Below are 14,254 nucleotides of genomic sequence, written 5' to 3'. Positions count from 1 at the left end.
GTTTGAGTTTGAATTTCTAAGTGTGGTTGTTTTTCATACAGTTAAGAGCCAATTCTGTCATCTTGACACAGTCCTCTCCATTAATACCCAGGAAGTCCTATACACAAACAATTCTAATTTTTTCCTATTTCTTGGGTTGTTACTTTTTAATCTTTTTTTTTTCTACTTCCATTTCTCCTGCTTATTTCCTAAATTTTTCTCTTTCTCTGCATTGTGTTTTAGCATTTCTTTTAAAGTCCACTCCTTGGACTTAATAATCGTTGTTCTGATTGCAACTAGGTCCGTATGAGCAGCCCAAAGAGCACCCTCTGCTTCTGTCCCAATTATCAAACTACGTAGTGAAGGTTGTGAATTGTGCCTCCCAGCCACCTTAAATACGACCTGTACATCACTCCTCACCAACATGCGCCTCCTTGGGTGTTCTCCACCACAATGAATGGCACCACAGATCTCCAGTTGCCCCAGTCTTAAACCTGGGTTTTTTCCTGCTGACTCCCTCTCTCAGCTTCCTTGTATCAAATCAATCACCAGTTTCCGTGGCTTTTACCTCATAAATGATTCTCAAATCCATCTACGTCTCTCCATTCCAAACTACGGATCTAAGCCACTGTCATTTCTTCCCTGGACTCCTGCACCTTCCTTCTAGGTGGCTTTTTCTAGTTTTTCTTGCTCCCAAACATGGTCAGAATTACTTGTGAACGCATAAATAAGACGGTGCCATTTACTAGCTTAAAAATCATAAAAAACTAAAAAAACCCCACAAAACCAAGAAACCCAAGTTCCAAGTCCTGTATTTCCATAGGTACAGATGTATGTGAATAAGGACTGCAATGCTCTGGACACTCAACACTAAACTCATAGCAGAGGGTACCTGGGATGGAAGGCAATGAAGGCGATGTCATGGGCAGGCTTAGTATTGGTGAAGGAGGACTTGTTTTATCATTATTTGCATTGTTTGAATTTTTACAATTAGAGTGTTCTCCAGTATTACTTATATATGTTAAAATAAATAAAATGGACTGAGAAAGTGAGGCTTAACTAGCTCTGAGGCAGGTCGGGTTCACCAGAAGGTTGTACAAATTCCTAATGCCAGGTCTCCTGGAAGAGACTTCAGGTTCCCTACAACTCCTCCCAGGGGACAAGATTGTCTTCCTCCCCTATGTATTACCTGGGAATGTAAATCAAGGTTCTCTTACCTTTGTGGTCCACAGTTTGACGGTCCAGTCAAATGACGACGTGACAAACAGGTGTGAAAAGTCGATCGGGCCCACTGCCATGTGGCAGTTAATTCCTGTCACTGGCCCTTGGTGGCCTTCGAAGACTTCCCCAATACCTGCTTTGCTGCACAAAGACCACACAAGAGCAGAGTTTCAGTGACCTTCGCAAAGCACTGATTACTTTACAAAAACCAGGCTTATTTCTGTGTGATTACTTCTCCATAATTTAGCACAGCCATAAACCATCAGAGATGAAACCACTTTCACAGTTATCCTGAGAGAAATAAATGCTATACTACTCTTGGTGACTAAAAAAACAATATGGGGTGATACCATCTTTTTAATCTTCAAAATTTAATACCAAATTTTTATCATTTAATCCTTTTTCAGGAGTGTCTCAAAGCCCATCTCTGTGGTTGCAGCTGCTTTGATGCAAAACACATACAGCCGGTCCTCTACAACCGCAGACGCGGAGCCCGCGATATGGAGGTCTGACTGTACTGTGCCGTTTTATAGAAGGCACTTGAGCATCCTCGGGTTTTGGCACCTGCAGGGGCTTCTGGAACCAATTCCCCATGGATTCGGATACCAGGGGACGACTGTACACTCAGATCTCAGAGCTTTCATATTTATAATAAGATGATTCTACTCTTGTGGTGACTTTGACACAACTCCCATTTTAACTCCTTTCGGGGAGCCTACTGGCTATAAAACTCCATATATCCTTGAACACATGCATTTACCCTTTTGAGAAAAAGTTTTTAAACTAAGCTGACATACCTGAAAATGTAAAACTTTGTGGAAACCCTTGTCACCACAAAATAATAGGCAAAATAACTTAAATGTCATATGGAGAAAATGATGTTTTCACTGAAAGCAGAAGAGTAATTTACAAATCCACTAAATGTAAATTCCATAAGGGCTGGTGCCTTGTTTAGCATGTAGTAAATGCTCAATAAACATTTGTTGAACAAAACACCAAAGAAAGAGGCAAACTTATGCCTTTTTCCCCAACAGGAGCACATTTGAGAAATGGCGATACACAGTTTGAAAGTTATCCGCAGACATATGTCGTTTATTTAACTAAGCTGGGATTGTTCCCAGCCCCTATTATCCCAAAAGAGTCTGCACACAATCACACCCAATTAGAAAATATACCGAAATGCTATATTTTAAAAATTCATGCGCACAAGGTTATAAATATGACAAATACAGAGGGATTGTGGAATCTATATATTATGTCACAAAGAGTGAAAATGTATTAAGTTATTAAAGAATGTGGGCTTCTGGAGCACCAGTAAATGTCAGTGTGCTAAGCAAAATTTGAAATCACGAGCCAAGTGCTGCAGCATGTGTTCCATGTAACAGGCACTCAAAAATTATGCCTGGTGAAACTGCTAACAGCAGTTCCACACGTGATCATTTACATTTGTTCTAGAGAACATGAGGAACTGATCTTTGAAGTGGCCCCTGGTGAGACTCCATTTGCTCTTAACAGCATCCTGAAAGGGTTTATAGGGTGCAAAACGAAGAACTTATTTAATTTATGGAAGTGGATTTGCACCTTCTCCATGCTAGGTGAAACAGAAATTTCGCACCTCTCCCCTACAGCCCTCTATGACCCACTTCAGATCACTATGAAGCCCAATGCCTATGACTTTACAACTCTAGTGAGATCTGTATTTTATATTTCAGAGAGATGGAACAATGTAAAAAGCAAAATCAAGCTCATTGTAAAATGATTTGTGGTTTGTACCGTCTTTTGAACCACAGTGCATCTTCTGATTGTGCTCGAAAAGGACAATGGCCACAGAGCAAAAATATTCACCATGTAAATGGTGATTCACATGAGAAAATTTTTTTAAATCTGAAAGTTATCAATGAACATGTTCTATAGCCCTCACAGATAATTAAAGCCTTGGGTTAAGTCAACTGAACCTGTGCCCTGTCGATGCTAAAAAATATGTAGATAAACCTGTGAGTTTGTTTGGCCCACTGTTGCTCTCTGTGCCTCTCTCATGCCACTTTTGATATTCTACCTGTCTTGCAGATGTCTGTGTGCTTACCTTTTCCACCATCATCAGTTTCTTGAAGGTAGGAACAGGTTGAAATGATGTCTGCATGCCTGGCAACATCTAGCAATGCACTTTGCTGAGAGTAGTTGTGCAGTGAACGTTTCCATGAATGAACAACTCTATCAGATCTTTCTATGCTTTCATAAAACTGATGTGTGGTTTTAGCCAATACTTATGAAGTAGGACTATTGGGCATGGAATTATGAGGCACATCTTCCTAGTCATCTTTTACTCATATGAGCAGGGAAAATACTGCTTGTTTCTGTGGAGAGCACAGTAGGAACTTCACAGCCTGTATTGTGTGAATGGAAAAATTATATAGCTGAGCCACGGATGCCTGTTATTTCTACAAATCACAAATACACCAGGGTATGAACTTGGAACAATTTCTGGTACCTCATTCAACCTAAATAGCCTGTGATGAGTGCAAGAGATGAAAAATCAATGGAATTAGAACTACTAAAGTGAAAGAGAAATAACACACCAAGGTGGACACAGTGAACCTTTCAAAAGTTGTGAGTCCATTCATTAAGTCTTGCATGTAATTTTATAACCCAGTCAAAATTATTGAATTCTACTTTTTCCTGAGATTTTTCCAGGAGAATCTGCCAATCTCTCAATCAAGACAGAATTCTTATCACCTGGAATCTTCATTCTGCCTTATGTATCTCATACTATTTCAGCCTCTCATTGAGAGGAAGGGCCCTAAGGCACTTCTCTATATTATTTGGTTACTGTCATTCTGTATTCCCCATATAAATTGTTAACTCCTCACTAACTATGTGCCAGGCACCAGGCAGGAAACCAATGATGAAATGGAAATAGTTTAGTAAGAGAAAAATGGCAGATGACTGAATAGTTGAAATAAAATGTGATGAATGCTAATGTAGAAGTGATATGAAAATATATAAAACAACAAACCTATCTGACAGCTTGTAGTCCTATCCCATTTATTCTACTTTAATTTTCTCCATAGTACTTATCATCTTAAACTACATATATACCTGTTTATTAGTTTACTGTCATTCACCCTCAACCAGAATATGAACTCCAGGTCTGTTTTGTTCCTTACTGCATCCTTATAACATGATGGTGCCTGGAACATGGTAGGTTCTTAGGAAATATTCCTTGAAAGAATGCATGAATAAAGGGAATGAAAATGCTATGGAAATATAAAGAGGGAAATGATTTTCTTTGTCCAAGAGAGTCAGGAGAGGCTTCAGTGAGGAAAGACCTTTGTTCTGGCTCTTGAAGGGTGAGGAGGAATTAACCAGGCCAAGAAGGGAGAAATACCTAAGACCCAGTGGGAGAAACCGAATGTACAAACTCAGAGGTGTGGTGGGATCAGCCATGTTGGGGGATGGGTGTGTGGCTGGAGCCTGAAGGCTGAGGCTGGGAAGGGGCAGGTAGTCAAGGGTAATCAAGAATCTTCTATGATATGCTAAGAAGCTTGGACATTTTTCCTTCAGGCAATGTGAACCATCAAAGGCTTACAAATGGCAAAAGCCTTACAAATGGCATCCTTATAGCAGAAGGATGCTATAAAATAGTGAAGACATGAGGCTGTGATTTGCATTTCTTCAGAAATGCCTTTCTCATAATGCAAGGTGGTTATAATCCAGAAAGTGATAACAGACTTTTGGAAATGAAGAACACGTCATCGGTAAGAAAACAGAGACTCACCTTCCATGACGACAGGCCGTGTAGACTGTACCCTCCTCGCTGCCAACCACGAAGTTATTGACGTCTCCTGTTGGGAAAGCCATTCCGGTAACAGCCACAGGCTTGGACTTATTGTACACCAGCTCCATGCTCTCCTACCAAAACATGGCGTGGTTACATTCCCCTGTCAACTCCTTGCCATGCCAAAGATAGCACGGAAAAATCATTTGACTAAATCGTCTGTTTGCTTTTCACACAGCGTTACAAAAGACCCCGGCTGTGCCAGAAACCACGCTTTACTGCCCCTGACATTCATGCTTCTGTGTAACTCTGGTTTCAGGCCGGCTGTATTTCATCAGTGTGTGCTGCTGCTTCTGAAGTCAGGCAGAGATGACAGGTGAGAATTTAGAAACTAATGGTGCAGAAACTAAAGATAATACTGTAATGGTTACACTTGTCAGCCCCAGGCTTTAATACAACACACAATACCCTTATATTTACAAACATTTTCAAAATCAATTGTTCATGAGAATACACTTGTATTAATATCAGATGTACTAAGCACATTTGTCAAAGCAGGAGTGTGTGTCCTCCATGGACTAAAACCAGAAAGTTGTCACTCAGGTCATAAAAACCAGATTTCAACAGGGACTAGATTTCATGAAGGGCAGACATTGGGTGTGTAGGCTCTAAGCCTGCAAAAAACAGTGTTTAAATAAGTCTTTAAAATGGTAAATGAGAGTCTTTATTTTATATAAAATGATTTTCAAAATTGGGAATTCAAGTGTATTTTAAAAGACGTTCTGCTGAATTAAGTTTAACGACAGTGAAGAATAGTTAAGTATAACTAACATCCTTGAATATTTCTGGCTATTTACATCAAATAGCCTGCTTTGTGCACCTAAAGTAACTTTAAAAAAACATTCTAGGGGATCATGTCATTCTGTTTGGAAGTTCAGTCTTTTTTAATGCAAACAAATAAACCTAGTCATCGCAGCTAAGAAGTCCATAAATCGGAAGCACATGCTAACAGTCTGGGAAGTGCAGACCACGTGGTCATGTGACACGCTTGCAGTTTGTGAGATCCAGACACAGTGAGTGCTTTAGTGAGGGGATGCTGTGACAGTGTAATACAGAAAACTGGACCATCCGGTGGTCTGCTCCATGGCTAAAATTAGCAGAGGGAAGGTATAGTCTCTTGGTCACCCACTTGGGACAGAGAGGGAATAGGGCAACTGTTGTCTGTTCCCATGTCTGCCTGCCATCCACAGCCATGCCATGAAATGCTCCATCTCTGTACAGAGACAGGCGTCTGCGGGCATGCCAAAACTAATAAAAATGGTCATGTAGCCCCCATATGACTGGCTTTAACCTAAACAAACACACATTTAATCAGCAAAATGAGCAATTAAAAATTCCTAATTAGAGGGCTCACTCATATCTGTTTGCTTTTAAAAGAAAACAACATATTGCTGAGAAATTTAAGACAAAGCTATAAAATACCTACACACAACTCTCAACTTGTATAAATGTTAAAGATCAGCAAAAATAGAGGAACTTAAATTGTAAGAACTTATTAGCTCTCCCCCCACACTAAAATTATAAAAAGAACTTCTTTAGTCTTAGTGTTCTCTTCATCTGTATTTTGCGGAAACTTATGGGAGGTGCTGTTCAGTTTCCACATTTCCTTATGTATCCTGAAACTTCTAGTGTCTTCTAAAATTGTGACAGAGACATTCCAGGATTGTTATTCCAGGAAAGGGAATCGGAATGTTAAAATTGAGAAGTATCTCCTAGATATCTTTTACAATTTTTTTTTTTTTTTTTTTTTTTTTTTTTTGCGGTATGCGGGCCTCTCACTGCTGTGGCCTCTCCCGTTGCGGAGCACAGGCTCCGGAAGTGCAGGCTCAGCGGCCATGGCTCACGGGCCCAGCCGCTCCGCGGCATGTGGGATCTTCCCGGACCAGGGCACAAACCCGTGTCCCCTGCATCGGCAGGCGGATTCTCAACCACTGCGCCACCAGGGAAGCCCTACAATTTTCTTGATGTTTCCTCACATTGTCAAAGGCTATAACAGGAAATTCTTCTGTTTTTAGCTGGAGGACAGTGAAGTACATTTTTCCCCAAGAAATGTGGAAAGAGTATGGATATGTGTGTATTTATCTGTGGATGTAAGTGTTGTCTTCTGTGTGTGTGTACATACATATATTCTGGAAGTTGCATTTAGATGCCTCCCCCAATGGTCTCTTCCACTTCTGCTCCTTTGTTTAGCTCCCATTACTATAATCAGGAGCAGTTTGGAAACCTTGGAACTTTTTCATTTTCAACTTCTTGTTTGTTGAGCAAGGAATGGCAGGAGCCACCCTAAGAAACATTCCAGAGGAGAAAACAGATGGTTGGACAAATTCTTCAAACACACAAGGCGGTTGTCTAGGCTACAGATACAAGCAACAGCTTGGATTTCTGTTTTGCTGGGATACCTTTTCTCCAAGGCAAGGACCCATCAGGGATCGCTCTGCTGAGCTCCAACCCCGTTTATATTTGTTTAACAATGCTGTAGGGTAAGTACCATTCCTACCACAGCCAACTTCCATAATTACTATGCTTTAAAATGGATTATTTCATTTTCACTTGAAACTGACCTAAGGATTAACGTATTACAATAATTACATGATTTGCGGTAAAGGAAATGGGTTTTGGCTTCAAGAGGAGGCTGCTGAAAACAGGCCCCACTCTTTTCAAGTGCACACATTGATTTTAGGTCCTATAGGATGTGAGGGTTTGGCTTTTAGGAACTCTGTTCCATTAGGCAGGTATCTCTTTTAACCAACATGCTCCTATGGGTAGGAGAAAACAAACCCACCTGTGGAGTGGAGAGCATGTCCAGGCTCCAGGAACACATTTTACCATCGGTAGAGACAGTGATGAGGTTATGAGCATTCTGGGTCCCAACAACATTTACACAGTACACGGGATGCTGCAGAAACATAAACATGGAGAATCAAACCCTGATCCAAGAGGAAATGCTTACATCTGAGTGTCAAACACATTACTCTAAAACAAGGATTAAGGAGTGACATAATCCCACAATAATACAAGCCTCAGGTCATTTGCCACTTTTGATTTGAACTTGATTTCTTTTTAAAAGCTCTGGCAGCAACACATCGTAGTGGAAATACTCAGAAAGCTTCACCTTGCTTGGTCAGATGCAGTACAGTGGAGCTGAAGCAAACGGGAGCAAATGAGGATTGATGGGACAGAAGGTGCCCAGGGAGGTGAATGTGTATTACTTGAATGAGGCTCCACCGCATAGTCTGGCTTCTAAGCTCACCATGAGTGACGGAAAAAGACAGTCTTCAAAAGGGTAGAACAGGGCTTCCCTGGTGGCACAGTGGTTGAGAGTCCGCCTGCCGATGCAGGGGGCATGGGTTCGTGCCCCAGTCCGGGAGGATCCCACATGCCGCGGAGCGGCTGGGCCCATGAGCCATGGTTGCTGAGCCTGCGCGTCCGGAGCCTGTGCTCCGCCACGGGAGAGGCCACAACAGTGAGAGGCCCGCATACCGCAAAAAAAAAAAAAAAAAAAAAAGGGTAGAACAATTGCCTTTTGGAAGGAGTGTTACTAACTCCGGAGTTTAGTGCATTATAGCCACAGTGCCAAACATTTGTTAACATGCTTTATAAAAAGTGGTTAATATTCATCAGCCTCTTTGACCGGAGGGAGATATACTGATGGTAGAAATTATTGGCACAAGGAACCTAGTAAGCTTAAATTAGGTTTCTTTATGTTGCTGCAAAACCTAGGATAATGATAGATTTATTTCTCAAAATATTGTTTAGGGTAGTATGGAGGCTTAGATTTGGCCAGGGCCTTAAGAAAGGTCACTTAAACATCCCAGGAATCATAAGCAAGATGCTCTCATCTTTTGTCATAATGCAAGAAGGTTATTCTACTCTGTAGAAGCCTAAATGGTAGGCTAAAATCATTTGCAGCTGCACATTAAATACTAAATGGAAGGTTAGCACAAGCACAACCTAGCAGTAATTTGAGTTAGATTTCAGGCAGCTTCTCCATCAGTGGCCAAACCACAACTTAGCTGATGCTTCTCTGTGCAAATAGCTGACAGTCTGAGTCTTTCTCTTGATGAGTTACTGTCCATAATACCTAGCCACAACAACAATGAAACGATCTCTAATATTGCAAAGTTGATATTATATAAAGGATGGTTCCCAAACTATTATTATCATATAAACTCCTGGTCAGAAGGAACTGTAATAATCATAAGTATAGCTGTTCATCTGCCTGTCCCAAGAGGTGGTCCAAACTCTGCTTAAACACCTTTCTTAGCCAGTTTTAGCACTAATTCTTGGGCAGTTCCTCCTTCTACCAATGGGGATGAAGAAAGCTCAAGGAAATACTTTTAGTGAAGTGCCCTCTGAGATCATATACATCAAGTGAAATAATACGTATGGATTATTCTTATATTACCCCTCCTCCCCCCAGTCTTGTCTTGCTCTGACTAATCATCACCAATTCCTTCAAATGCGTTGAGGACCTGGTTTTCAAAACCTTCCCCATCCTGGACACTCTCTTTTGAATATGCTATATTTTGTCTGAGTTCCCCTTCCAGTGAAGTTCTGAGAATGAAACATAACCATCTACGTACATTCTGACTAACTGAATATAGAAATACAGGGAGCATTGAATTATCACTTCTCATGTGATAAAAAAAAAATGCCTGTATTAATGCATCTTAAGATGTACACTTGCTTTTTTGGCAACTGCATCACCTCTTTTACCCATGCTGATGGAGAGTCAACCAAGTCCCTATGTCTTTTTCACACCACGTTCCTGCAGAAACCTTCAAATGGATCAGCTTTAGTAGATCTGGACAGTGGTAAGTACAGCAGAGATCTGGAACGAAATATTCTTCTGATCAGGTCTCTAAATACCGAAAGGACTGACTGGTTGTGGGGCTGTGGACAATGCTTTTTCCCAATTCTCTGGTGTATGTGGAACGTACAGCAGAGTACAAACTCAAGGGTGAGTCACATGGTGTTCTAAGCTCTGCATGCAAATAAACTGGAAGAATGGATGAGACACAATCTCGCCAAAAAATGGCAGACTCAGTAAACTGAAGAATGAGAAAGCAAGGTCCAAACATTGTTATCAACCAAATCTGCCTAGTGTTTGTTAGCAAGAGTCCAATAAGGTTTCTTTTGTTAACCACAGAGCATCAACACAAATCTCCAAAACCCTAATGGATTGGGACTCCTAAGGGTGGGTGTAGTAGGGAAAGAAGGCATCTAGAAGGATGTAGAGAGCAAATGCCCTGAGAAGGAATGTGTGTGGTAGCCCCTCCCTGGCTTTAATCAGTACTACTGGCCTGTGCTTTCAGGAGTAATAAAACTCAGTTTAAAAGAAAAGAGAGATGTAAAGAAACCAGAACAGAAGCAGACACGTGGGCATGCCTACTTATACACACACACAAACACACATCACTCTGCTTCATGGAAAGAAAAAAGCAATGGTCCCGCTCATTTTTCCAGTATAGAAGCCAGATTGTTTTTATTTATTTTAGGAATAAACTTACTGTGTGCCAGAAGGTTTTTGCTTTAATTAGGATTTCCTGTTGTCCCAAATGCATATGTGTGGTGGGTGTGAAAGGAAATTAGTTAGTAATCTGTGGTGGGACTCTTTTTCCTTAACCACTTTTGATACTGGTACCAATCAGCCAGGCATGAGTGGAAGTTGAAAGACAAGTCACAAAATTAACTGTGCTCTTTGAGCTGTGGATTCAACAAAACACAGCAAAAGAGAAAAAAACTATTATTTTATTTTCTAACAGAAATAATGTCACTGTGTTTGATAATAACAGTATTTTCGTTGTGAAGATCACATCCTAAGTTGCTTGGAAAAGAGATGAATACTTTGGAAGAGCTCCTGCATTTGGATTCTCCCCAAAAGCTTCATGCTAAATGTTCTGATATCTGGATTTATAACTTTTTTAAATTTCAGGAGGTATGCTCACAAGTGCACCAGATATGCACATAGGGCCAAAAAATGGCTTCGTGCTCCTTGAGCAAACACCTGCATCAAGCCTGTCTCCTCCTGGGTCACAATTTTCTGTTATTAGTTTGGAGAAATGGGGTAGGCAAGAGCAATTTTCCAAGATTCCCAAGAACTAGTTTCACCTGCATGTGTGTTAGGCCCAAGTCAATCAGAATTAAGGCTGACTTGGTGTTTGTCATTTCCCATCGTCGATCTTACAAGAGTGGAAGAATTTTCCTCTTCATGGTCTCGGCTAAAGCAGCTAGCAGTTCTTTTTCAAAGCTAGATGGTTTTGAGGCCAGCAGATGAAACAAATGAGGCAACCACATTAAGGAAATTGAAACAATAGTAGAGCTGTATCCTTGGGCATAATTTGGGCACTTCAGAGAAAGGACATCAATTCCCCTGAATGTCAGGGTAGCAGAGATTGATGGAGACATGCCTGTCTTCTTATTCCTCCTAACAATTGCTAAACACACCTGTCATTCTCTTAAAGGAAATGACAGACTAGTTGTCTTACGAACACTATACTGAACCTCTTCTGCTAAATTATGGGTAATGGTTTTGAGATGTTGACTTTTAACCCTAGGGATTATACTGTCACTGTAGACTTTATCTTTGAGACTTACACCACGCATTCCAAAATTTAAAGTCACAGCACTCACTCCAATCACAAGTGGAAAAGGTCTATTGGCAAAAGTCCCATATGCCATCCCTAGACAGGAAGTGCTTACTCTTTATGGTCTATTTGAAAATATGAGTTTCCACCTTATAATGTAAATGTGAAGAGTTTCTCTGGGAAAACAATTTCTCAGATGCTTCTCCCTGTGGCATTTTTTAGTTTTAAGCTATCCTCCCTGGTAGCTTTTGGGACATCCAAAGAGATCCTTTCTATGTGTTAAAACTTGTAGATCGTTAAGAGAGTCCTCTAAACCCAGTGCTTCCTTCATCTACTTTCCACTTGGCTTTCCTGGATGCAATCACTGTAAGTTAGATACTTCGAAGTTGGAGTTACTAACAACAGCCATACTTCTGTCAGTTATCCCCTCCTTCAGGGTTTGGATGGCTGACTGGGATGTGACAAAAGCTTGACTTACTGTGTGTGCAGCAGCCGACAAGGGTGTCCGCTGGACTGGCGTCCTCCGATGACTGCGATTATCCCACAGGACAATCTGGCCCGAGTAAGTCCCACCAACTACCAAATTGGGATGGAAACGAGCAAAGCAGACTGACATCACAGAGGACTGTGGGAGGGGAAGAGGAGAAAGGTATCCTGTGAAATGGTTACAGGAGGCTTGTTTCTTCCTGAAGAAAAAACTGCCCATCACATAAACTCAGCACATCCTGGAAAACACAAAGCAAATGTTAAGTGCAGAGTGTGGAGGACATTTTGTACACAGACACAGAATTTCCCTGGAGAGGTTGGCCGATGTTTACTCCTTGAAACTTGAAATCTGAAGTCTCGGCCACGTCATCAAACAGGCATAAACCCTATCTTACGTACATCATTGTTTTGTGGTCTGTAAAGCTTGGTTTGTGGATATTTCCCATTTACCAATAAAATTACATCAGAATTAATATTAATTCTCCATTAATCTTTACAAAACAATTCTTTATTTGAGGGCATGTCCGCATCCGTGTACAGTGTTGGCAAGGCTTTGAGGACTTTGAGACCGGGCACTCTTTTTTTTTTCTTTTTGGCTTAATGTAGACTTCTAGGAAGTGTACTGATCTCAGACTGATCCAACTGGTTCCTCCCCAAATTCCCTTGCCTCCCATGGGCATTCTCCTGACCTTTATCCTGCCCACTTCAGACAATTCTTAATGTTATTCTTTGCCTAATTTAACAGTCAGAAATGGATTTCAGTCCAACTCTGCCATGGCCTGTCATAGCAGCATGAATGTGGTTTCTTAAAATTCCACAGAAGACTACTGGGCACTACATTTTATAGGAAATTACTTAGCTGAGCAAGAGCCATGATACATTTAAAATCAGACAAGCTGGCTGTTCCACATTTGCTAAGAAGTCCACTGTGATTCCTGTTGCGCTTTACATGGTTGCATTTATACACAAAAGTAATTGTTTTTAATAAACACATTTCACCCTTTCAGTTAAATTCAATGAGTGATCTTATGTGTAAGGAAGGCATTGTACCAGGCATGATGGGAATACAAAGGTAGTCATTGCCCTCGACAAAACCTGTGCCCTAGGAAAGAGAATGAAAAAGCGTGCATTTGCTGAACATGCTGCCGCCGGTCCCTACATGCTAGTCCATACCTTTGTACGGAATAAAAAAAGGTGCCTCTCTGCACAACATAGTCACGTGGGCATGCACCTTGGCAAGTGGGGAGGAAGGTAGATTTTTGTCTTCACTTGTCCCTTGGGTTTGAGATGCTTATGCAGGTCACAACTTGCATACACAAGCAGCAGCCCTGAAGGTGATATGGGCCATGAGTAGATCATAGGAGCATGTGTGTGTGTGGCGTCGGGGGGTGAGAAAGGTTTGGTTTTCCTAGGAGAGGGGAAAAAAGAGGGGAGCGGAAAGGGTGGGATGGTTAGAAAGACCTCATGAAAGGGAATGCATCACCCTTGATGTAAATGTGGAATGTTCAGCAAGTGGAGAGGAAAAGAAACAGTGGATCCCTGAGAGATGGGATAATGGGAAGACAAGACTGGAGGCTCCAAAGCAGAGGCTGGTGAACAGCCACAGTCTGGTTTGGCTGAGAAGGAGCTTGCATGGAAGAAGCAGGGAGTAGGAAATGTGACTGAAGGGTTCATCTGGGCCAGACAAGAGAGGACTTTGAATGGCAGGCACTGTGTGGATTGTTTTCTGTGGGCAATAGCGAGAAATCACTGCTTTCTGAGCAGAGAGAGAGAGGGAGAGAGAGACAGGGAGAGAGACATGGGGAGAGAGAGAGAGGGAGAGAGACAGGGAGAGAGACATGGGGAGAGAGAGAGAGGGAGAGAGAGAGGGAGAAAGAGAGGGAGAGAGGGAGAGAGAGAGGGAGAGAGAGAGGGAGAGAGAGAGGGAGAGAGAGAGGGAGAGAGAGAGGGAGAGAGAGAGGGAGGGAGGTTGTAACTGATAAGCCAGTAAAGCAAAGTCGTCATTGAAAAAGAAATTATGACCTCTTTCTGACTGGGAAGCTAACTGTCCATTAAAAAAAAAAAAAAAAAATCAGATCTATTATCAGCCTAAGGCTAGTTCCTAGTCAGAGTCTCAGATTCTCTGAAGTACAATAAAGAATGTAGA

General features: G+C 41.5%; 1 protein-coding gene across 7 annotated transcripts in view; it reads right to left on the bottom strand.

Annotated features, from left to right (window-relative positions):
• Nucleotides 1-14,254, bottom strand: part of DYNC1I1 (dynein cytoplasmic 1 intermediate chain 1) — a 340,222-nt gene that overhangs the window by 73,023 nt on the left and 252,945 nt on the right. For all 7 annotated transcript variants that reach the window (XM_059074839.2, XM_059074842.2, XM_067042542.1 and 4 more), the window contains 4 exons: nucleotides 12,101-12,247; nucleotides 7,818-7,931; nucleotides 4,976-5,109; nucleotides 1,197-1,341 (listed from right to left, as the gene is read on the bottom strand). In XM_059074839.2, the coding sequence (XP_058930822.1) occupies nucleotides 1,197-1,341; nucleotides 4,976-5,109; nucleotides 7,818-7,931; nucleotides 12,101-12,247 (540 nt within the window). The remainder of the gene's footprint in view (nucleotides 1-1,196; nucleotides 1,342-4,975; nucleotides 5,110-7,817; nucleotides 7,932-12,100; nucleotides 12,248-14,254) is intronic.

This window comes from Kogia breviceps, chromosome 9, assembly GCF_026419965.1.
Source record: "Kogia breviceps isolate mKogBre1 chromosome 9, mKogBre1 haplotype 1, whole genome shotgun sequence".
NCBI lineage: Eukaryota > Metazoa > Chordata > Mammalia > Artiodactyla > Physeteridae > Kogia > Kogia breviceps.
Note: the sequence above shows the minus strand (reverse complement) of the source record. Positions and strands in the feature narration are given on the sequence as shown.